Source organism: Antechinus flavipes, chromosome 2 (assembly GCF_016432865.1).
Source record: "Antechinus flavipes isolate AdamAnt ecotype Samford, QLD, Australia chromosome 2, AdamAnt_v2, whole genome shotgun sequence".
In the NCBI taxonomy this organism is placed as follows: domain Eukaryota; kingdom Metazoa; phylum Chordata; class Mammalia; order Dasyuromorphia; family Dasyuridae; genus Antechinus; species Antechinus flavipes.
Window position 1 is genome coordinate 408,921,654 of NC_067399.1, and position 26,344 is coordinate 408,947,997.

General features: G+C 33.8%; 1 protein-coding gene across 2 annotated transcripts in view; it reads right to left on the reverse strand.

The window, feature by feature from the left end:
* EBF1 (EBF transcription factor 1) overlaps positions 1 to 26,344 on the reverse strand; it is a 448,279-nt gene that overhangs the window by 100,468 nt on the left and 321,467 nt on the right. The window contains exon 9 of one of the 2 annotated variants that reach the window (XM_051978810.1): positions 17,314 to 17,444. In XM_051978810.1, the coding sequence (XP_051834770.1) occupies positions 17,314 to 17,444 (131 nt within the window). Of the gene's footprint in view, positions 1 to 17,313; positions 17,448 to 26,344 lie in introns of both variants that reach the window. The other variant, XM_051978809.1, reaches the window with a different exon arrangement.

A 26,344-nucleotide genomic window follows, 5' to 3' on the forward strand; every position in this document is an offset into this window, starting at 1 on the left:
TTGGGAAGTGATTACAGTCTATTCCTCTGAATTTGAGGCAATATGAATAAGAAGTAAGGAAAGGGAGAGGAATTAAATCTGTGATTTCCTAATTGAGAAAACTCCTTCTATCAATGCAAGTCAGCATCTTCTCTGAGGCTTAGAGTCTTAGAAAATTGCCAGAAAACTAAGAGATTCACTGGTTTGTCCGCCACAGCTCAGTGTCAGTCTCAGAATTTAAACTCAGCTCTTCCTAGCTTCAGTTCAGTTTCACCATGCTGTCTCTTGGTGATGAGACAATGCCAGATTTTTTTTTTAATTTCAGTTGATTGTTATCAGAGTTCTTCATCATATAATAAAAATCTTCTGATTTTTGGATCCAGGATTGCCTATTTCAGATATAACATAATTTCTCAAAGGAAGTGGGAGAAAGCCAAGTAAGTCATTTTCTGTTTCATCCTGGTTTGCTTTTGTTCTCTCAGGAAAGCAGCTTTAAACCAAACTTTAGTAAATTCTTTGGGGCAGTGCAAGTTTTCTGAATTGAAATTCATGAATAAATATCCAAACAGTTTATGCTTTATTTGTCAAACTAAAGTCCAGCTACTGAGTAAAATGAGAGAGTTGAAACCTGTTTTTGAATATTCAATAATATATTTCTATTTTATTTGGAGGGCAGAAGGTGACTGCTGTGAACAACACCATGAATTGATACTAAACTGCCTTTTTAGTATCTGGAAAAAGAATGATCACTAAGCATTATTCAATTCAAAGTAATAAATTTCTTGCCCGGTGGATATTTAAAGCTCAGTCCAATAACAAAGCATTTGGTAAAATAGATTGTCTACATTCCCATCAAATAGAAACTAAGCAAGACCCCCTAATAAAATCCATCTAACCATAAGGAGCTAGAACTCATGTAGTAGAAAGATCACTGGACAGAGGTAATAGAATCACCATGTTATAGATATTGAGCTAGAGAGAGACCATAAAGGCCATCTGACCTAACCCTTTCATTTCACAGATGAGGAAACTGAGACCGAGAGAAATAAAGTAATTTGCCCAAGATCATACAAATAATAAGCAGTAAAAGCAATATTTGACCCTAGCTCTTCTGACTTCAAATTTGAGTTCTCTTTCCAGTGTACCATCAAGCTACCTTAATTTTATCTCATCTATTCCTGCCATTCTCGCTATTTTATCTTAGGAGAGTCATTTAGCATTTTGGGATCTCAATTTCCTCTGTAAAAATTAGAAGATTGGTCTAGATGAACTGTAAGATGTTTTCCAGTTCTCAGCTTTACAGTCCTTTGAATTTTGGGAAAAAATCTATCAATGCTATTCTAGCACAATCAGTTTGGGGGAGTAAAAGGGAGCAAAGCTTTCTTTTTAGGTTTATTCTAAGTATAAGCGATCTATGCCAGTTGCACTACATAAAACTTTGGATCTCATCCTGACAATTTGGGAGTTGGAAAGCCACTGATGAGTTCCTAAGGAGGAAGACATTCCAAAAGTGTAGGATTTGATGCAGCAATGCCAGATCCCAGTGGTTTGAAGCTATACAAGCTCTAAACTAAATGAGCTCTTTCTCATGGTTTGTTTTCATAAATTCAGCTTAGAAGAAATATCATTTCCCACTCTAGCCATTTTTCACTGATGTGTTATTCCTTGTTTGTTTCTTTAAAAATTCAAATTTTGATGCATTTTGGAAAAGGGCTGGAACCCAGCAGAGTTAGATGTTTCCTCTTGCCTACATGTATATTTACTTAAGTAGAAAAGGGGTCAAGCTTTGGGAAAAGTTTAACTCTAAGAATCAACCAAGAAAAATACAGAGCACAGAAAACCTGAAGAAGACATAAATATGATGAAGTAGCTAAAGGCACTGGAAAACATGCCAAATCTACCATGAATTCCCTATATGACCTTCACTCTCTGGACTACAGTTTCCTCCTATGTAAAATGAGAGAATTGCATTAAGTGATGTTAAAGGACTCTTCCAGATGTAACATTCTATATAGCTTTATGATCTAGTTTGGGATAAAATGAAATTAATCTTTTATTTAAAAAAAGTCTCTAGGTTTCCAAAGCTTGAAACATAAATTGGTTGGATATTGAGCTTCATACATATGTGCAATTTTATTTAATTTATATGTATGTATGTATACACACCTACTTCTAAAGAATTATTGTGACTATTAAAGATTATATTTACAAAATGCTTTGGAAACTTTAAAGCACAATTTAAATGCTACATAGCTAATTGATGGTAATACTAGTAGTAACAGTGGTAGTGCTAGTACAATATAGATAGTAGTAGTGTAATGATAATATAGGTAGGTAGTGATAGTGATACTATAATATAAATTAATAAAAAAAAGTGATTTTAAATAGATTAATTTTTTGGAAGATTTATCTCAAAATGCTCAGACTTCTTTTTTCATTTTAATCTAATTTGATGGAAATCTTTCTTTTTTAAAATAATAACTTTTTATTTTCAAAATGCATACAAACTTAGTTTTCAACATTTCAATATGCAAAATCGTGCATTTCAAAATTTTCTCCCTCCTTTCCCTCACCCTCTCCCCTAGATAGCAAGTAATTTATGTTAACATGTACAATTCTTCTACATATACTTTCACATTTATCATACTGCACAACAAAAACCAGATCAGAAGGGGAAAAAATGAGAAAGAAAACAAAAAGCAAGCAAACAACAACAAAAAGGTGAAAAAATATGTTGTGATACACATTCAGTCCCAACAGTCCTCTTTCTGGATGTATATGACTTTCTCCATCACAAGTCTATTGGAATTGGTTTGAATCACCTTATTGTTAAAAAAAAACCATGTACATCAGAATTGATCATCACACTATTTTGTTCTTCTTGTTGTATACAGTATTCTCTTGGTTCTACTTACTTTACTTAAGCATCAGTTCATGTGAGTCTCTCTAAGGTCTTTCTGAAATCATCCTGCTCATCATTTCTTATAGAACAACAATATTCCATAACATTAATATACTATAACTTATTAAGCCATTCCCTAACTGATGGGTATCCAATAAATTTCCAGGTCTTTGCCACTACAAAAAGGGCTGCCACAAACATTTTTTGCACATGTGAGTCCTCTTCCCTTTTTTATGATGTCTTTGGGAAATAGAGATGGAAATCTTTCTAAAGAATGTAAATAGGAGTTACATTTCCATACTTTTTTAAACTGGCATACTAAAATCACTCAACTCCTTTGATAAACAAAAATTATTCTTATAAACATCTGTTTGAAGCATATTATAACGTAATACTGTATCTACCTTTAAGCATTTCAAGGTCTTCTCTCAATAATAGGTTATCACTTTTCCTATGATCAATGATGACTGTCTCTAATAGTCTCTCATTTTCTCAATCCACAAAATGGACTTCTAGTTTGCTACATTGAATTTATTGTTTTTCTATGAAATCAAATAACCAAGATTACTAAAACTTTAATGTTAAATAAATGTTAATAAGGCTCAAATAAGGTCTTTAAAATTAAAGTGCATGGCTTTAGTGGAGTATTTGTGACAACTGTTTTTTTTTTTGATACTATATTTTGTTTTGTTTTTAATGCTTTTCCTCCTCCTTGCTCCCTTTCCATATATACATAGATTCTAGACTGTACTTCTGAAATTTGAGGATATTACAGACAATATTGTCTTCTTTGATGATAATGCTGATGACAAAGGATTGTCAATTTAGACATGGAAGAGGTTTTCTTAGCTTCAGTTCCCTAAACTCATCATATCCCCACCAAACATAGCTCTCCTCCAGTTTTTTTTTATCTTTATATTGTCTTTTTACTCATCTAGGCTTTAAAAAATTTAGTTATCCATTTTTTCTTTCCCTTTGATCCAAGCAGACATCAATGTCAATCAATTCTTGCACTACATTTTTTTCTCCTGTCTGATCTCTACTTACATTGCCCTATTCTAGTTTGGACTTTTATTACCACTGTCTGTGCCTTCAGTGTCTCTCTGCTCTAGAGCACCCTCTATATAGTTATCAAAATAATCTTACTAATGCTGAATTCTAACAATGCCTTTCTTCTGCTCCAAAAACTTCAGAAACTCACCACTATTTACTGGCTATAATACAATTACAAACACAAACTCCTAATATTTAAGGCCTTTCAAAATCTTACCTCCCCCCGCCCCCATATCATTCTAGCTTTGCTACATACTACCCCATCCACACAAACTCTTTATGATCCTAAATTGGACTACTAATGAAATCTCTTTCCAACTCTATGCCTGTCATTTGTGTAAGGTATCCCCCACTACTTGGAATATACTCCCCCTTTATCTTCTCCTTTCATAATTTTTCACATTCTTCAAGGCCCACTTCTATGTCATGCCATCCATGGAATTGTTAGGAATCTTCCCTCAAATTTTCTTGAAGTATTGAAGATTGCTCTGTTTCCTCTCATACTACCATCTATCGTGGTTATTTGTTTACATATCTCACCTTTTTCCTTCTTGTTAGATTTAAGATCCTTGAGAGAAGAGGCTAGATCATTCATTTTTTCATCTTTGTTCTCCAGCAGTTACCCCAATGCGTTCTACATAGCAGGTTGTTATTGTCTATTAAATATATGAAAATCCAGAGCTTTCTGTACTTTTTCTGTGTGTAATCCATACAGCCATATTTTAATCCATAATATATCATTGAAAAGATAGTATGTTGGAGTGGATAAAGTACTATCATCAAGAATATCTGGTTTGAAATTCACTTGTAGATATTTGTTTTATGACCATATGCCTTAGTTTCTTCATCATAAAGTTAAGAGGATTAGATTCAGTGGTCTCTAAGATACCTTACAGCTCTAAATCTATAATCATACATTTTTTCTTTTCACATGTCATTGCCTCAGGTTATTTAATTATTTAAATTATTTGTTATCATTTTTGTAAAGGGGCTTTGATTCAAATTGATATTTAATGTTTGCCATGTATAAACAATTTTATTAGAAATTGGGGAAGATAGAAAATTTAGATAAGACAAAGTCCCTGCCTTGGAGAGATTAGTGAGGCATATCACACTACATAATACTCTTATAGATTATACAGTTTATACTATATACCCCATATATACAGTTATACAGATAAAATTTAAAAAGATTTTATGAAATATGTGATACAAGAGTTATTGTCCTCATTTAATTAGGGAAAAGAACAAGCAATAAGATCTTATTATGGACCAGCCTCTGTTGTAAACACTTTACAAATTATATCTCATTTGATCCTTATAACAATCTTAGGGAGTAGGTGTTATTATAATCTCATTTACAAGGGAGGAAACTGAGGTGATAGAAGTTAAATAACTTGCCCAGCATCATACAACTAAGTATCCAAGGCCAGATTTGAATTTGGATCTTTCAAACTCCAAGCCCAGCACTCTACCTTCTGAGACAGTCTGGTGAATAGTGACTCACTATAAAATGATTTGCCCAAGATCAAAATGATTTGTCCAAGATTACGTGGTTACAAAATAGTAGGGCCATGATTCTAACCACAGCTTACATATAATGCCTGAATAAGTTCTATACTCCTCCAGAAAGTGCCATTCTATTAGTATATAATGAGCATTATTTCAGAGTCATTAGTGTAGAGAATAGTCTTCTCAACTACCTTACATGTGTATAAATGTAGACTTAAGCATTTTAGTAATGAAGTGACCATGTCTTTGTCCCAGATGAAGGCTATATAAAAAGGCCATTAGACCATATTTCAATCTACTTTAAAAAATTTATGTTCATGCATTTTGAAGTGATCCCCCATAAAATAACTTAGGGTTAAAGTTTAATTGAAACTGTTGGCCGACATTTCTGAATTTCCATTCACTACTAATATGATAAATTCAGATTATCCTTTCCCCTTCCTCCCTTATGAATGAAGATTTTTATTATAATATAGATTCTTACACTTAGTAGGGCACTCAAACATTCACTCAAAAACTGTAGGCTTGCAGCTAAGAAAAAATGTGCTTGAATAATGGGTATATGAGCAAAAAAGACTTTAAAACTATCTATTTAGCTTTGCAAGAAATCTATTATACATTAATCATTAAGTTAAACAATAATACATAAAAATTAATGTTAATTATATTTATAGTTTTATCACAGTGAAATTTGAGTATCATTTTTCTTGAAATGTGGTTTGTTTGCATGTATCCCATATGTCATTGGAGAATATCTAATATCTATTATATGTGTATATGAGATAAATACATAGATACATAGGTAGATACACAGATACATAGATAGATAGAATGGGTGATGAGATAGATGGATAAATGGAAGGATGACTGGATGGACAGATGTGGACAGATAAATCAATGGATAGATAGATATAGATGTAACACACAGGGTATCTCAAGTGTTTCCAGTGTGTACCTGGCATATAGTAAGCACTTTATAAATGTTTACTGATTGATTAATTTGTATAGTTTTGAACTTTAATAGCTTAAAACTGCCCTGAGGCATTTGAAATACCCTAGATATAAGCCTATATACATATGAGTATGTTTATATACACTAGAAAGATTTTGACAGATATTTTTACCTTATTTACCTGTTGTTTAATATGTGAGTGACAAAAAACCCCCAATGTCCTAAAAGAGATCTAGAGGTTTTAATGACCTACAAATTCAAAATGAGTCAATGTTTGGATGAGACCAGATCTTATCAGGAGTTTTTAAGTTCAGTTTTAAAAACAACAATTTAAGAAGGATATTGATAAGTTAGAAAGTATATAAAGGAGAGCAAGTAGGATGGTGAAAGAGCCTTGCGCCCTTGAGAGATGGGGGAAGAGACTAGTCAGGTTTTTAAAGCCTGGAAAAGAACAAGTATAGGGAGAATATGGTGGCTGCCTTCAAGTGTTTGAAGAGATGTTATTGTGGAAATGGAACAAAACTTGCTAAGTTTTTTTTTCTTGTTTTGTTTTGTTTTGTTTTGTTTCTTGCATCTAACGAACAGAAATATGAGGTGGAATTTAACAGGAGGCAGTTTTATATTTGATGTAAAGAAAAACTTCTAAACAAAAGGCTGGGGAGCCAAGATGGCAGAGCACAGGCAGAAACCCAACTGAATTCTTCCAACATTTCCCTCCAAACAACTTTAAAATAACTCTTCAAATCAAATTTTGGAGTGACAGATTTAACAAAAGTCAGGGAAAGACACTTTTTTTTCAACCTAAGACAACTTAGAAAGGAGGTAGAAGATGTCTGTGAAGCAGGATGAGGATCAGCCCAGAGCATGCTTCGTGGCAACACAAGCTGCAGTGATTGGCTGTGAATATGATAACAGCTGCAGTGATTGGCTGTGAATGTGACAACAGCTGCAATAGCAGACTCCAAGAGCTCTCAGCCCAGATATGGTAAAGCAGTCAGACAACTGGTCACTTTTGTTGGTATTAGTTGCAACTGGTAATGATTGGCAATTACACTGTTCTTCACAAATCCAGGATGTAAAGTAATTCTTAGTCACAAGGGACCCGGGACTCTGGTCACAGTTCTAAAGATGAGAGGAACACTAGCACTTGTGATTGCAGTGGGGTAGGAGACCCAGTAACAGTTCCAGGACCAAGAGAACAATGAGCATACCTCTTCCCAGATAACACAACTTTAGAAGTACTGAAAACTTATAGACTGAAAAAACCCATAGCTTGGCTTAGTGTCTCTCCACCCTCAGGGTAACTATAATATAAATAGCAAAATCAAGAAACAGGCTAAGAAAATGAGCAAACAACAACACAAATAAAAACTTGACCATTAAAAAACTACTATTATCCAAAAAAACTTAGAGATCATATTTCAAGGAAAACTTCCCTGATATCTTGGATCAAAAGGGTAAATAGAATTGAAAGAATTCACCAATTATTTCCTGAGAGAAAACCTCAAATTAAAAGTGGAGGGGATAGAGGAAGGGAACCAGAATGTTGTCTCTTTCTTGGAGGGGCTGGATGGTTGAGAATATAATAGTAAGAATTCCACACATGATTGGGAATGGATAGCCAATGAGGTCCCTTCCAGTTTTTAATTTTTCTATAATTCTGTGATCCTATGTGTATAATAATAAGCTTAAGATTCCCCAGCCATGTCAGAAATAATGTTGAAATCTGAAATACTTTGAACAAAAAGAAAAGCATTCATTCATTCATTCATACACTGAACATAGGGTTATGAACAAAACATTGAATGGAGAATTGGAAGAAATGTGATTCATCATTGGCTCAGCAACTAATTCATTATGTGAAGATGGGCAAGACATTTAATCGTATCTGAATTCCATTTCTACACCAATAAATAAGGGGATTGGGTGAAGGTCTCTTTAATGCTGAAACACCTTTGAATTTATATGAGGTTTACTAAAATCAAAATAATGATAAGTATCATACAGTTCATGGGATCAAAGAGTTAGAATTAAACTTGAGTTCAGTCCCTTCATTTTACAATAGAGGGAACTGAGAATAAGGAAGATGAAATTATTTCTCCAAAATCATATGCATAGTATCAGAGTCAAAATTTGAATGTATACCATCTGATCTCAAATTATTCAGTTATCCCATGTGGTCTCCCCTATTCATATAGGTATATCTTACCCTGATATTTCAAAAAGACTCATGATTTCACCTATTTGGGTTATCATTTTAATATCATAACTTTTCTTTGATTTTGTAAATAATTTTCAAGAGTTGTTTTAGCCTAGAAATCTATTTTCTATGGCCAGTATGATGGCAAGTCTCTCTCAAACTATCTAGACTGATCATATTACAAAAAAAGTCATGACAAAACCTATACTCAAATACTTTGCAACTTGTTGGGACATTGCCAAAATTTATATATATCCTGTGAATATAGTTTTTGAGAACTCAAGATCATCTTCCTTCCAAGATGAGGGATCAGAGCAGGATGGCAATGAGATCAGCATTGCTAAATAAAAATGGTGTCATTTGGGTACACAAATAAGGGACAGGGAATGGAAGAGTGGAAGAGAAAGAGGAAGAGAAAACTGCCTTTGTGACTCTAGTCTCACCTTGGAATGTAAGCCCCTGAAATCAGCATTGTCCTGGCCCTACCCTGAGCAATACTATCCTCCAGCTATCTCCTTCAACTTCTCCATTTCAATAGATTAAAACACTAACAGGTGTCATCTGAGGTTCCTAGCAAGTAGATTGCTAAGAGAAAAACAAATACAAACAAAAACATTAGGAAGAAAAAGCTTTTTAAAAATTATTTTCACATTATTATTAATTTTTTTTATTTTTATATTGGTAAGTTCCCCCAAAAGATCTCAGCAAGATATCAGTCAGCTAGGTAATAAGATTAAATTCAAAAAAGATAAAAAGTCCTTCATTTCACTTTTTTAAAAAATCAACATAACGTGGGAGGCATGATTAGACAGAAGCCCCTATGTCAGGGAGAAAAAAAAAAGAGGGCTTTTACATTCAATATTAGTCAACAGGCTGACATGGTAGCCAAAAAAAGCTAATGCAACGTCAGACTGAATTTTAAAAAGGCATCGTGCCCAGAAAGTGGGAGATGATGGTCCCATGGTATGCTGACTTGGACAGATCACATCTAGAGTGTTGTATTAAGTTCTAGATGCCACATTTTGGGAAACAGATTAAAAAATGTCAGTGTGTTCAGAGGAGGGTGATCAAGATGATCAAAGTGTTCAAGACTATGCCATTCAAGGATGCAGGTGAAGGAACTAATGATATTTCACATGGAGAAGAAAAGACATAGGAAGAAAATGTCTTTTCTTCCCCTAAATATGAGTTTTGCCATATGAAGCAGAATGGGCAAAATGAAGAGCATTAGGTAGAAGTTAGAATACTACAAAGAAAAATCTTCCTTAAACAGCTAGAAAGATAAACTATCTAGCTAGAAAGTATGCTCTTCCTTACTAAAGGTTTTTAAGTAAAGTCTGAGTGAGAATTGCTCAGATACGAATTAGATTACATGGTCTCTGAAGTCCTTTTCAAATCTGAGACTGTGATTTTCTGCCTTTTAAACCCATTTAGATCTTAGATTAATAATAAGCATATATTTAAGATATCTCACCTATATTCATGAGAAAAGTTCCTGAATGAAATAATAATTCCTATCTGTGAAAATTTGTAAAAATCAGAAATAAGAGCTTAAGATGATATTTTGGACCTAAAATCATTAGGACATGCACTTTGAATATTTTTTTCAGGAGTGGGGATGGATGAGAAACCATTCATACTCTTAATCTACCTTGTGACCATTGACTTACATTTGAGGGATAGCTGCCTGGGGTTAAGAGGCAGCCTGTGACCACAGAACAGAATCTCTCTCTGTGTGAGCCTAAATGAGCCATACAAGAATCAAACCCATGGCCTCATTAGCACCATGCTCTACCCAACTGAGCTAAATGGTCCAGGCAATCCTTAATTTTACATGTGCCACAAAATTACATGCCACCTAATGTAATGTATACAGAGCCTGGAAATGAAATAAAAAACCCTGAAGAAAACTTGCATTTGGGGCTCATAACATTAAAAGCATGATAAATCTAAAAATGCATGACATCATCTGAATGATTGCTATGTAAATAGCTCAAACTATATTTCCACACATCAACAGTAGCAGCACTCACTCCATTACTGAATGTCAAGGGTGTGTTTTTAGTAATTTGGTAATTTGCATCACCAACATGGAAGCCAAGTGTCATATGGCAACATTTTGATATACACTTTAGGCTTATGTTAGGATATTGGGTACCAAATCCAAGGCTTACAGGATGGATGGGAAAATCTCACTAAGACGGATATTCCAATAGGGAGACATTGTTTTAACAAAACATGATGAAATTTTTTTTTCATTTTTTCATAAGAACATTATGTTCATAACATAATGTTCATAAGAACATTATGAAAAAATTTTAATGAAAGTTAATAGAATACTCTTTTTTTTTAGCAAATCAAAGATTTTAAACATATTCTTTAGATGGAACATTTAAAAAGAAAAAAAGACTAATAGGACAAATTTCCTAATTTTTTTTCTCTTTAGGATCCTCAAAGGAGATTAAATTTCATAAAATTACCATTTCTTAGAATCATAAACTATTAGAGCTGGAGAAGAACCTTAGAGATAATCTCATAGGCTCAGTGGCTAGGACATTAGATTTCAATAGAGCCAGCAGCACCAAGTTCCTATCCTGCTTCAGACAATAAATGTGTGACCCTGAACAAATCACTTAACTACTGTTTGCTGCAGTTTCTTCATTTGCAAGTTGAAGATAATAAAATAACTTACTTCAAAGGGTTGTTGTGAAGATCAAGTGAGAGGATATATGTATAATACTTTGCAAATCTTAAGGCACTATATAAACACTAGTTATTACCTATTTTTAAAAAATCAGAGTAAAGAATAGTGTCATATAAAGCAACAACAGGAGCAGAACTAGAACTAAGTTCTTTTCATCCCCAGTCAAATGATTTTTCTACTAAACTATATTGCCCTCATGATTTGTAATCCTGAGTTGGAGCCACTCTGCAGATTCTTTCAGAAATACTTATTAAGAAGCATCCTTTAATTCTTCACAATTTTTATGCAAAACCATTTATCAGAAAGAATCAAGAATTCATCAAGTCTAGATCACTATTACCCACAGGACTTTATCCAAATTTTCAAATCTGGAATTAAAAGTTAGCCTCTAGAAGCTATCTACTCTGCTTCATTCTCCAACATTTCTCACATACCTCTCCAAAACAAATATGCTGTTCCAGTCTAGCTAGGGTTTTCTTCCTTTCTCTTCCTATATGCCATGCTGATTTCTCTCTGCAAGTTTTTACTCACTTTTTCTGCTTATAGATCCAACCTCAGATATTTGACTTGAAGATTACTTTCAGAAAATCCAGCACAGATGCCACTTTATTCAAAAAGCCTTTTCTTCCTACCCTGGTACATAATAACATCTCAATTCCCTGAAGTCCTATGATGCTTTGTGTCTGAATTACATAGCACTTTAATATGTCTTATATCATTTTTTTTAATCTTTCACATTTATTAGTCTCATCTCTTCTTGCCCAATCTCTCCAAAATGAATTGTTAAATTTTTGAGAAACTATGTTTATATTTTTTGTATCTACCATCATTGCCTCTGTATCTCTAGGACTTAGCAAAGTGTTTACCATAATACTAGGCACTTAATGTTTCCGGAATAAGTGATTATTCCTCTGCAGAAGAATGTAAGATACATGAGGGGATTCTGCTTTGTTTTGTTGTCTTTCTTTTCCTAGCAACTAGCACAGTAGTTTTTGTTTGTTTTATTTTGTTTTTCTTTTTTCTTTTTTTTTTTATAATTCTTTCCCTTTTTAATAGTATTTTATTTTTCCAAATACATGCAAAAATAGTTTTCAACATTCATTTTTGGAAAATCTTGTATTCCAAATTTTTCTCCTTCTCCTCTCCCTTCCCTCCTCCCCAAGACAGCAAGGTTAGATATGTAGCCCAGTATTTTACTTAAAGTAAGTGAATACAAAATGTTTGTTAAATCGAATTGTACTTTCCATTTTATTTAGCATAGTTATATACATATAGTAAGAGCTTAGTATATTCTTGATAAAATAATAGTTAGCATATATAGCTATATATTAAAGCATACAAAAATTTACATAAAATATCTTACTTGGTTCTCACAACAGCCCTAGGAGGTTGGTGCTATTTTTACCCAAATTTTATAGATAAGGAGGTTTAGATAGGTTAGGTGACTTGCTCAAAATCATAAAGCTTGTGTTTGAGGCAGCATTTAAACTCATATCATCCTGTGTCCAGTTCCAGCACTCTATCCACTGCCTATCTAATGACCTAATTGATGACTGCAGAATATTGGCAATGTGGGAAAAGTACTTTTTTGAAAGAAAACTGAAAGAAATGTAGAAGTTGTATGGTCTACATTGCAATGAAATGCCCCTTCTTTCTCTGGTATGTCAATGATAGAGATTCAGTGCCTTACTAGCCTTACAGAAATGTGCTTAAAGGAGTCACAGATCAAAAAGGAAAAAAAAGAGAGAAGAGAAATTAAGGCTTGCTAGAAGATAATTAAGAAAATAAATACAATAAAAAATGGATAGAAAAAATTAAGAAAGAAGAAAAGGGAACAGGGAGAAAGATGAGTGGCAAAGGCAGCAAAAGCACCAGACTCACAAACAAAGCAAATCATGTGGGACAACGAGCCGAGACAACCAGCACAAGAGAACTCTGGGATTGGAAGCATGATGTGTACTACCTTTTTTCTTTCCTCACTCTAAACCCTAATCCTCAGGGAGCAATCAGTGAGTGAAAACGAACGACTCATTTACAAAAGATTGGGTTGGGAAAGAGCACAGATGATACCAAATTAAGTCAACTCGATTTTCTCTGACTCTTAAAAAAATCCTTTAACTTAAAAAAGACTCCAAATAACGGCATTATCTGCTAATCTCCAACATCATCTGCATGTCTGACCTAGGATCCAAGCTATTCCTGGATATTCTTTGACAAAAGGGTGAGATGAAAAGAGAAGAGGAAAAAAGATACACTATTTAAAATCATAGGTGTTGGGACTGGAAAGTATCTGAGAGAATAATCTGAGAGCTTCCTGCCCTCAATTTAGTGAGACCCTATCATATCCATCTTACAAATAAAGCAACTTGAGGCCCAAAGTGGTTAAAATGGCTCACCTAAGGTCACAGAGTAGAGTAGATAAAAGGCCAGAATCCAGACTTCTGATTAGTAGTGCAATATTCCTGATTACTCTGAGCAGAGCCATAAGAAAAAAAATCCCTCTTACTCCTAGGTCTATGGATGTAGCTAAATAATGATATGTAAATACATAAATCCACTTCTACTTAGAGGTGGAAAAATATGAACCTTGCTCCCTCAGTCCATGTGGATGGATAAAATGCAGTAGACAAAGAGGTCTGTGTTCAAATTTTGCTACTGGCATATATCCTTTCACCCACAGGTCTGCATTATGTGTTTTTTGTGGAAAAATACAAAATCACCTATGGAAAATGTCCTAGAGAGATAAAAAAGTCTTCAAATATTGAATTTAGCCCAATCCTGAATATAAAGAAGAAACAAATCAAGCATATTTTATATTTATGTTTGAAATAATATATAAAATAATTTGTATAAATATTTATATAACATATTAAATATTATTTATTTATAATTTACTTCCTCTTCCTTATATTCAGGGTTGTACTAAGATCAAGTCCAATGCTTGGTGACTTACAATAATAAGGCATTGGAACATGATCAATAGACGATGTCTATAAATATCTATACATAAAATATATAATTATACATACAAAGAGTGAAATATAGTCAGGTTTATGTGTGTCTGTGTATGATAGAAAACATACATTAAAATCTAAATAAGTAATTACTTAAGGAAATAAATAATAAAAAGGACCAACAGTGCATAAGTTCCTTTTTCCAAACTTCAGGAACATTATCAAGACCATACCCCATTAAAGAGTTCCACTAAAGATACCTGGCTGATAATGTCACGATATTTTTATTTTAAAATAATGGCTTTTCCGCCCTAGGGGAATATAGGGTGAAGAGAGGAAAAAGAACCATTCATTTGGTTCCCACTAAAAGGGGGAAAAAGGGTCTGGGGTTTAATTTGCAGAATGATGTATTTAGGATCTTACAAAAAACAAGTCTGAGCTTCCTCTAACCCAGAACTGCTTCTAATCTGCTGGGCAGGGTCCAAGATTCTGCTTTAAAATGTTGTAAGAACTTATGAGAGGAATAGAAGAGGAGGAGATGCATTGTTTTGCTATTTTTCATGAGTTTTCTCTATTAGGACATGCATCAGTTTTCTAATAATGAAACAGATGATTTAAAGCACAGTGTACTGAAATAGAAAAGAGAGGGTAGGTAGTCCTAGAGTACTTTGCTTTAGTTACACCATATCTATTTATTGTTAGAACTAAACAAGATGATATTTGTAAAGTGCTTTTCAAACCTTAATGTGCAATACAAAATTTAATTGTTGTTGCTATCCCTATTTGCTACTATCTTCTATTACAGGCATCTCATTTTAGGAAAAACATTGATAAATTGAGGTATCCACAGAAGAATATCCAAAATTGCTATAAAATCATAGATTTAGAGTTAGACGAGAGTTTACGGGCTATGGAACCTAACTCCATCATTTGATAGATGAAGAACTAGGGACCAGAGAATGTTGAGTTCTTTGGTCAGATTATATAGCTACGAAATGCCTGAGATTATACCTGAACCTAAGTCTTGCTAGCTCCAAATCTGGCATTTTATCCACTCCTCACTGCTATCTCACAAGTAAAGGGCTTCAAATTCATGCCAACTTTATAATGTGGGAAATTCTGGGTGGAGAAAAGAACATTTGAGAAAATACGTGCTGACTGTCCTCAAGTAATTAAAGAGCTGTCTCTTAGAAGTAAGTTTTGATTTGATCTGATTGGATCCAAACGGTAGGAAAAAAAAAAAAAAGTAATGCTCTATAATCTACAAAGAAGCAAATTAGGCTTGATAGAAAGGAAAACTTTCTTAGATTTAGAGATAACCTGGAGTGGGATACAGGAGGTTTTTAGGAAAAGGCAGGTATGAGGTAGAAAGAATTCTTGTTAAAAATCTATATTGAATTAGATGCCTTATGAGCTCCCTCCCAACTCTAAAATCATCTGATTCTGAAAACAAAACAAAACAAAACAAAACAAAACACTCAAACCATTCTCAGTTAAACTTTGATCATTTTGTTCTACCCCAAAATGGACAAATATCCAATTCCATCCAATAGCCAAAATGGATACAAATTTTTATTTAAAAGATGCTTTTGGAAAAAGAAAAACAAACAAACAGCATCACCTAAACTTTCTGCATATCCATATCATCTGAGTCTTAAGAGTTACCAAAATAACTTTGTAAATGATACATTAATAGGGAATAGTGGAAAGAATGCTGAAGTGGGAGTCAAGAGATCTGGGTTCTAGTCCTGCCTCTGCCACTAATTAGGTATGTAAATCTTTGTTATTTACCTCCCTGGGTTTTAGTTTCCTTATCTATAAAACAAGTGATTTAGACTAGATGAGATCCTTTCAGCTCCGAATCTAGTATTCTAGAAAAGACAGTAGAGAATGTAATAGGGTGGAGGAAAGTTGATGGTGACATTGACTGAATCAGTATTGACTGAATTAATTATACACTCTTAAAATTAGGTGGAATATCAAAGGATATCTAATCCAACTATACCAGGTCATTCAGCTTTTCCCAAAGACTTCCAGCAAATTCATTACACTTTTTAAGGCAGCCCATTCCCCTTTGGAGCAATCTAATGGTTGGGAAGTATTCCTTTATAAATACATCTTTATGTAACTTCTACCCATCCATCTCAGTACTGCCCTGAAGGGCCAAGCAAAACAACTCAACTCTGTATTTCATATGAAAGTTTTTCAAATGCTTCCATGTTATCCCTAATTCTTTTGTTTTCTAAGGATTAACACCAAGCTAAGGCTCAGGAATAAGAAAGATTAGGAAAGTGTTACAAGACAATTCTACTGTGAATATGTAATGTTTATATTTTGGGACTAATTATGACCACTGCCAGAAAAGCAGGATATTGAGTTAAAATAACTCATAAGCTACTTGGAAAACTTTGTGGGAATAGAGCCATTTTCAGCTAGTAAAGAAGCAGTCAAAAATGACTAATAGTTTAAAAAAAAAGTAGGGCTGACAGGATGACCCCCAATTCATTTGCATATTCAATTTCATTAACTTAATACATATCAAATACTTGCAATGTGAAAGTCACTATGTCCACCCCAACTCAAGCAGGCAAACTCCTAATGTGCTTTATAAATTAAAATCGAGTTATACCTGAATTTTTTTTAGTGTTGTTCTTAAAGGAGAACTTGATAACCTGTATCTCATGAAGTCTAGGAACCAGTAATTGTTCTAAATATACTCCCACTATTTAAGTGCCATTCACACCACTATAGAAAGTGTGTAGTGAATTTCCTACAAGATAGTTATACTAGCAAGTTTACAAAGCTAACAAAGTAAAGAAGGACTCCAAGCCCTTGCCTTGAAGGTGCTGATTGGTAAGAAATTAAGAGAAGTTTCAGTAAAAAGTGTTTGCCTCATGACAAACATATTTATCTCATGCTTCCTTGTCATCATCACTCAGAACTAGACTGTAATAAAGCTATTCTATGGAGTTTGATATAGCTCCATCAGCATTGCACATGTACATATTTCCCAGAACTAGATAAGCTATGAGATATTAATGTTCAGACAACACCTACCTCACTCCAGACCAGCATGGTACCGAATATGACCTGTAACCCATCAAAGAAATTGTCGCCTATGATGATCACTGTGGCACCTCCTGTAGTCCATCCTTCACTTGGACTGATGGCTTTGATACAGGGGGTAGCTGCTTTTCAACACACATGAAAAAGAGAAGAATTCAGCTGTTAGAACCAAATTTTAATAATTAGATATTTGATTTTTTTTAAAGATTTTTTTCAGTTAACATTAAGCTTCTCAAAATCTCAAATACTTTCTAGCTTTAGTATGATATGGAATGCAGTATCACCTTTAGAAAACATTGCTTTCAATATATTTGTATCAAAAATATAATTCATTTTTTCAACCTACAGGAAAGCTGAAACTATGATCAAAAGCAACCAGTTGTTGATATATGACACGATGATTAAATTATCCTTTAAAAAAACCTCTCAATTCCTTCATTTTCAGGTACAAATTTCATTTCAAGAGAAAATGTATTCAAGAAAAGAAAGCTAATAAGTATTTAACCAAATATTAATGAAGGTAGTTGAGGGAAGTAGGAGCTAAGAATCTTTCCCACAATATCACCTAAGTAAATTTTCCCTCCTACCTATCTCATGTCCTCTTTACTGATACTACAGGACTAAAAGTTTGATATGCTTAAAGCAAAATAACATTTTCAATCAATGTCATCAGCCCCATTTTACAGATGAGAACTCTGTTGAACAAGGTGGCTAAAATTATATAACTCTGTAAAATTATTTAATGGTAAATGCATGAAGATTATACACAATCCTCAAACCCTCATTCATTTCTTTTGATTTCAACTTCCGGTCCAAAGCCGCAATACAAGGTTTGTTAAATATTATTTTTTTTCCATTGAAAAAGGCATCTGGAGATAAGAAACTTTTTGTAAATGTTGTGAATAGATTAGAGGAAGTTTTCAGGAATGAACATGACTCGAGTTGAATACAATTGCTGTGGGACCACTGCTTTAGTAAGAGCAGAATGGTGAAGTTATCTCTTTGAAGTTCTAAAAGAGACAGCTTCATTTCTCAGATTTTTAATATTGCTAGCTTTCCTGTCATTTTCAGAAGTATTTTTACTTACTTAATATAAATACCTCAAAGTACTAAAAACTGGAAGAAATTGAGTAGGAAAGAAAATGGGACTATCCTTTTACAAAACCCTCAAAATGTCCCAGACCAATTTTCCTACTATTTGAATTAATGGAAGGCCCAGCTTATTTTGCTGGAAAGACAAATATCACTACACATTGTCAAATCTTGAATAATTTCCTACTTTGACTTTTACAAAAACAAAAGAAACTATTAGAATCTAGCCTGAGAAAGAGGGGACAACCATTTACCCCCACAAATGTATTTGAGTTGGACTTCAGTTAACCTAGTAAAATTGCACCAAAATATTTTGAAAAACCTAAACCAATGATTTAATTTTGTCTGAATTTGTAATGATGCATTTACACTCAAAATGGCCCTTTTTAAATATTCTTTCCCTCTCCTGCTACTCCTTTCTTTTCTAACCAAAAATGAGATAATTAATGAAAAAAAATACACACCCACACTACATTTGTATTTTCAAAATTAATTTTCAATTTTTGATGCCACGAAGCTTGCAGTCATCAAAATTCTGTAAGACTAAAAGTTTTTTGTTTTTTTTTTTTTAGCATAGTTCTTGGTATTATGGGATTTAAAGTTGGAAGGGGTCTTATAAATCATCAATTTCAATTTTACAGAGTTAAAAAATGAATACAGAGAAGTTCATGACTTTACTAACATAGCTGGTCAATAGGAAAGCCAGGATTTAAACACAGATTCACTGATACCAAACACAGAAACATTTGAATAATTCCAAATCAGTCACATAATATGAATTATGATAACAAGTAGTTTATCAATGCCATGGAAGAAGTTTAAAGGTTATAAAGGGTCACAATATATAAATCACTTGGGATCCCTTCAGTTTACCTTAGCCCCTTCAAAATCTTAATGTGTTAGCTCCCCGAATAAAGTAAATCCTTGCAGATATTCAAAATAGAAAAGACAAGTGCTGGTTAGGACAGATTTTAATGCAATATTTATTGAAGATAAAATTTTAATAATGGTACCTTCTAATTCTGTGGTCCTATGATAACAGACAACAACCTCAAAAAAGTCTTTGTGTTGAGTTTTGAGTTTTTAAAATCCAATTTTTTAAAGGAAATTTTCCATGTGACTATCTTTTTAAAATATGTTGTCCTTTAGGATTTCTGATAGTTTCTACTATGCAAGAGGCACAATGATATGTTCATGTCTGCTGCAGAGAGTCTCCAATATAGCTAAAGCCTGCAGGCTTTAGAAGTGGTAGGGACTCCTTCTACCTTCATCCCTTTAAAAGTCCTATGGAGGTAGATGTGTGTGTGTGTGTGTGTGTGTGTGTGTGTGTGTGTGTGTGTGTGTTTCAAAAAATATTTTTTCCAAGACCTTCACTATAGTTTTCACTTTGAAAATACTCATGTATCAAACTCTGCAAGAAACCTGCCAATAATAAAATAGCCTGCAAGCCAGCAAACAAAGAGAGAACAGATTCAAATTTGCAAAAAGAACTACAAACAGTGGTGGGGGAAACAAATGAGTCAAAGCTTGTGTAATACCATCTTCTTAATCTCCTTGTAGGGAAGGCTTGTGAAAAAGCACTGCTTAGTCTGTCCTAACTCCACACTTGGTACCATACTAGAACCTGGCTAACAAACTTCACTTCATCTTACAAAAAATGCATATAATCCTTGCAGTTCTCAAAATCATAAAGTTGAAGAGCTGCAAGAGACCTCAGAGATCCTTTAGTCTATCCTTCTCATTTAATAGATGTGGAAACTGAGGCCCAAAGTCACCCAGCTAGCTTTTGACATGTTGACACCTATGATGCCTTTTCACACCATACCAATTTGTCTCTTGATTTGAAGTTGTTCACCTAATAACACTTATTGACTTCTTCATCCATAAAAAAGTATTAACCAATGGATCAAGTCTCAAATCATAAGATTAGGCCTGACTTTCAGAAAGCAGGGAGAAGAAATGAATAAATTCACAAATCTTTGGTGTATCAAATTTTTTCCCTCTGGGGAATGCTATGTCTTTGAAAGCTAAATGTGATGTAGTCAGACACTGCCTTTATTTTCTTAGTCTACCAAAATAGAGTATGATTGGTCAAGTGTATTGGTTAGAGACTAAGAGCAAGAAGGGAATTTAAAGGTTATTGAGTCCAACCCACATTATATACATTAGGAAACTGAGGCACAGGGGAATGATATTATTTGTTCAACATAAAAAAGACAGTGAAATGGTAAAGCAGAATTCAACCTTAAATTCACAATCTTGTACTCTTTCTACTTCATTCTACAACAAGTTAAAAAGGGGGGGGGGGAGAAGGGTTGGGAGAAGTCAGTCCAAAGATAATAATGCGCATGGGGTTAATACAGTTGTTAATGGGTTCTGGAATTTCAGGGCTCAAAGGTATTCAAAAACAACTTTCTTAATCTAGGAATTGGGCAACCAATGGGATTCTTTTTTCTATAAGATACAATGGGTTAAAGTCCATTTAAATTCTGTGTTGATGGCAAGTTCTGATTTAATAAAGGCTTTTGTTGTTGTTATTATTTTCTCTCCATATTTTTATCACCATTATATTTTCATACTTTTGGTGTCCACAGCACATTGTAAGCCCAGAATTGATAGTTCTAGATCTCATTAAAAATAAAAGTTTTTTTGTTGTCTTTTGTTTTATTTCCCCCAGCCACCAAAGTAGAGGAGATTTTCCTCCCTTCAGACTATGACAATAAAATGATTACCCCACCACGGTTTAGCATAATGGTTCTGAAATGCTCATGGCATATTGCAGAGTTAAAGTGGAAATTATTAGGTAGCTCTTCTTTGTTATAATAATGATCACTCCACAAATAAAAGCTCTTCTCCCAAAGGTACTGCAAGGCACAAAATGCTAATTCTGAAGATTATGTGCGAGCTTTTATTAAATATTACTATGCCCTGCCTGTTTGAGGGCTTCTCTGCTCTGATTGCTTTATGAGTGCCATGTTAATGTCATTCCCATCTCGCTAGCAGCAGGCACACATTTTAGCGTTTGTATGAGAGTTGATCAAAGGCCACGTGCTGGGGGAATTGCTGAGAAAACACGGACAAGCGATAAAAATCTAACAGATTAATTGGTTTAAATTTCATTTCAGGGTGTTGAACTTTGGCTTGGGACTCTAATACTACACTATGAGTCAGGGCCTAATTACCAGATTTCCAATTTGCTTCTGAACAATGGTTGGGGTAGAAGGGTGGGGAAAATGAGAGAGAGAGAGAGGGAGGGAGAAGAGAGAGAGAGAGTGAGAGACCGAGAAAGATAGAAACAGTGAGGGGGGAGAAGGAAAGAGAGGAGAAGGGGAGGAGAGAAAGGGAAGGAGAGAGGGGGAAAAAAGGAAGAAAGGAGGGAGGGAGAGAGAAAAAAAAAAGAGAAAGAGAATGAAAAATATATATATGTGTGTGTGTTTTAAATTTATCACCTCCAGTATATATTTAACAACTAAGGTCCTCTGTGGAGAAATTGCACAAGGTAAGTTTTCCATCACCTGTTCAACCTTAAGAGTATTTCTATCTCCTTATGGCACCAGAAGACAGAAGAAATAACAAATATCCTTAGCAATTTGAAATTTTCTGATTTATAGAATCAATGGTATATGATTCAAGTACCTACAAACACACATTGGAGGCATCAGGCTCTTTATTAGCAAACTGAATTTATAAGCTGTAACAGCTTCTCACCCTCCAATAGAAATGATCTATTTCATTGATATAAAACTGGGGCCAGGAAAGCCATGTTTACTTCAGAGTTTATGGGTGGCCTTGGGAATAAGGGTTAATTGAGCTCAGAGGTACATGCCCACTGAGGTGAATTAGTGATGTGTGCAGCTATCAGCAGGGTTCTGGACCTGCTCTTATTTTTACTTCTGAAATCTCTTTGTGCTATGATTAATATCTGACTTGTTTCAGTGACTGTAAAGATGACCTGGTCAGCAGTCCAGTATTTATCATCAACTCTAGGTCTACCTTCTCCTATTCCAAAGATGAGGTTTTGCAACTATTGGTGCCTTATTATAGAAACCTAAGTTTCTTGTTCTGTTTTCTTCTTATGAAAGAGACTAAAGTAAAGTGTTTCCAGTCACAATAATTTTTAGAATTTTTCCAATCTAGATTTTATTTCCACAAATATCATAAGAACAAAGTATGAAGAAGAAATTAACTTTTTCTCATCTGTATATAAATATATGTTAAACTCTTCATTATCCAGCATGGCTTTATCTGAAATGGTATTAAATTTGCACTTTTATAGATGTCCTATGTAAGAGAAAATGATATTAAGAATGATGGCTTAAGGTACAAAATCCCTTGCACAGCATTGAAGCACACATTACATACTTAGTTAATACGTATTTCTTCAATGTATAAATGGATGATCCTGAAATATCTAGTTTAGAGACTATAAGTTTCCCTTAGCTTTCCTGTGAAGCATATTTTATTGTAGTCTAATTTTTGAAATTGGTTAAGATATGTAGGGTAACAACCAACTTTCTGAGGTGATTTTTGTTTTGGCTAGCATGTGTGGCTGTATGACTGAGTAGATGGATTTAAAATTAATCTTTTCAGAGCAGATAAATTGAGATTTGCAGAGATCTTCCTTCAAAGTTGGAAGGTATAAGAGGAAAAGGATCTCATCTGCCTTATGTGAAATCTGATCATCCAAAGGGAAAACTTTCTGGGGGGGGGGGGGGAGGGGGAAGAAAAAAGACTCAAGACTCTAATGCTATTGGCCTAAATTTCTGAGACTTGGCAGAAAATTTTGGGAAAACCATGAACTCAGCTTCCTCCTTCTGCTTACTAGTGACAGACCCTACATAAAACCCAGGCTAATTTTATTTTATCTCTTCAAATTTCAGTCGTACTGTCCTTGAAGGAATACCTACTCTAGGGATTAGGGGGGAAAATCACACACTTTGGACTTGAATTTTACCCGTTAGCATTGCATCTTCCTGTTTAAACTAAACAATTGTATTTGCTGTTTATTTTAGTAAAATGATGATTTTCCTGCCTGCTCTCTCAGTAAGACTGAACAACGCCTTCCCCTTCACCTCTGACAATAAGCAGTCACTGGGCAGGAAACAGGGAAAGAAGGGGTTTGGCCCCATCCAGGAGATTGGCCCTATATCTTTTTAAGCCACATGCAGGAGGCTGCTCTATTCTTAGGTCAGGCATCCTCTTACTGGAAGCATCAGAGACAAACTCCAGTTGCTATGACATCATTCCAAGAATGGAAACTACCTCGCCCTACGTCCTGGCCCTATTACATGCAAGACCTTCATTCAGAACAGTGAGAGAAATAGATTCTTAATCAGCTGTGAAAGAATCAATGCTTCTATCACTTTGAATTCAATATTCTTTACCCCTTACCATTGAGGTAAATTTGTATCAGCCTATCATTATCAGTAAAATAAAATTCCTCCTGCTGATATTTCTTTGATTTTGATCGATTGATACTATGTTGCTGCCATGCTCTTCTTTTTTCTATATTTCCTTTGACTTGACCAAGATAAGTATATTTTTGTTTTGTCAGGGTTTAAAGTCAAACCTGATATATCCAATAAGGCATCTATATTCTAATAACAAATCATGTTTGATATATATACATTACTACACATATACTTACATATCATATACATATGCCTACATAAACAAATGCATTATTTAGCTCAAATTCCACTGGACCCAATAACTATATCTATATCTATCTAGCTATCTAAATATCTAGGATTGTTTGTTTTCACCCAACCATACCTTTAAGGCCACTATTTTATTTTAATTTTTTTGTTTTTTAAATTTAAATAATAGCTTTTTATTTTCAAAATATATGTAAAGATAGTTTTCGACATTCACCCTTGCAAAATCTTGTGTTTCTTCTCTTCCTCCATCTCCTCCCCTAGACAGTAAATAATCCAATATATATACAATTCCTCTATACACAGTTTCACATTTATCATGCTATACAAGAGAAATCAGATCAAAAATGGGAAAAAATGAGAAAGAAAACAAAAACCAAATAAACAAAAACAAAAAAGCTGAAAATACTATGTTGTGATCCACATTCAGTCCCAACTGTCCTCTTTCTGGATGCAGATGGCTCTCTCCATCACAAGTCTATTGGAATTGTCCTGAATCATAAGGTCACTATTTTTTAAAATGTAGTACAGAGATTTCTTTATTCTAGATAGAATTATTTTTATAAATATTAAATGAGATTAGAATTTCAAGGACTTTAATTGTGTACTTCCCAGTAATTTCTTTTGTGTTGACAACATTAATGGTTATTGCCAAAAGGAAAAAAGAAAATATACTTGGTATATAAAGATATAGATTCAAAATTGGATATAAATCCAATAAAGCAGCATGACTGCAATCTCTACACTGTTAAAGTTTATTGTGACAACTTCCAAATTGCAAAAGAGGCCATTTGCTAATTATAATTCAAACCTATTTCCTAGTCACTCTATTACTTCCTTATGCAACTTTGAAGTTGTAAAACTCTTTCTCAGTTTTTATAGAAACATCACCATACTTGGAAGGTTGGGGTGAAAGGATATCAAAATGGCAATGCAAAAGATTCTAGACAAAGCATTTTTGGAGTTCTGAAGCTATCTGCTATCCTAAAAACTAAGATGGTTCCAGATACAAACTGATTTAACAATTTAACAGAAAAAATTCTTGATATTTTGATGTACCATAACTTCTAAATTGCTCTTGAAAGACTAGTTAAAGGATTTTTTTGATTTAATAATACACAACATAGTATTGTAATATATGAAAATTGTTTAGTTAAATATACTCTAGGAACTCAAACTTTTTTAACTCAAGAAGGCTTGCTGGTACTTTAACAGGTTTTTTTGTCTCATGTTCAAATACAAAATTATGAGGCACAAGTATGAATTCTCTCTCATTTATAGCAAATATGACTATCAAATTTGATTTCCTATTTCCTATTCTCTTTTTCCTTCTCCCTTTCTTCTTTTCTTCCTTTTTGTGCTATGATTGTCAGCAGCTCTATGGCAAAGCAAAGAGGAGAATTGACCCTGGAAATGAATTATTCATGCCTAATATTGTAATATTTGTTGCAACAATAGTAAATTCACTTGCTTCTGATTGTACAATAAGTAAATAATTCTTTTCTTCCTGGCATAAGGAACTTTCCTAAGCAAAAAGTATTTTTAGACTAATTTTTCTTGTTGTCCTCTTGTAAGAAAAGTTAAGCAAATCGAACCTTTGAAAGAAAGAGAGTTGAAATCATCTTCCAAAATTGAACCATCATTGTGTAAAAGAGAAAGCAATTTAAAGATTAAGAAAAAATATATATACATATACATTAACACATACATATGTATATACACACATATGTATATATATATACATATGTGTGTAATTGTTTCTTCAAAGAATAGAGACTCAGGCCTTTATTTACCTTCAGATTTCTTTTTATAAATCAGAGAAGCCCCTCCTAGACCTAAAAATCATAAAGTCAAATATGAACAAGTCTAGTGGAAAATCTGTGATGTTAATCTTGGCCAGAGTCATATTTTTAACAGGCGTTGAATTTGTGCGCCGGATTATCCAGATGGCCATACAAGAATCATCCTGATAGGATTAAGCCTTTATGCTGAACTCTGTTCCATCTGTTCTCAAAGGTTGCCTTTCCTTATCTGAATATAAAATTTGAAGTCTTCCTGTGCCCAGGAGCATGACTAAACTCTAGACTTAAAAATACAGATGCAAACAAATAATTCAGTGTTTGATTAGCCATATCAGCTGAAGTGAGCTTGCCCTCCTATTGTCAAACATATTAACTTCTCTTTAGGTTTTTCTAAAAAACCTAAAAACTATGCAGGGTCTATATATGTATTTTTCTTCTTGTTTTTAATTCATGAGGTCATGATACAGACAG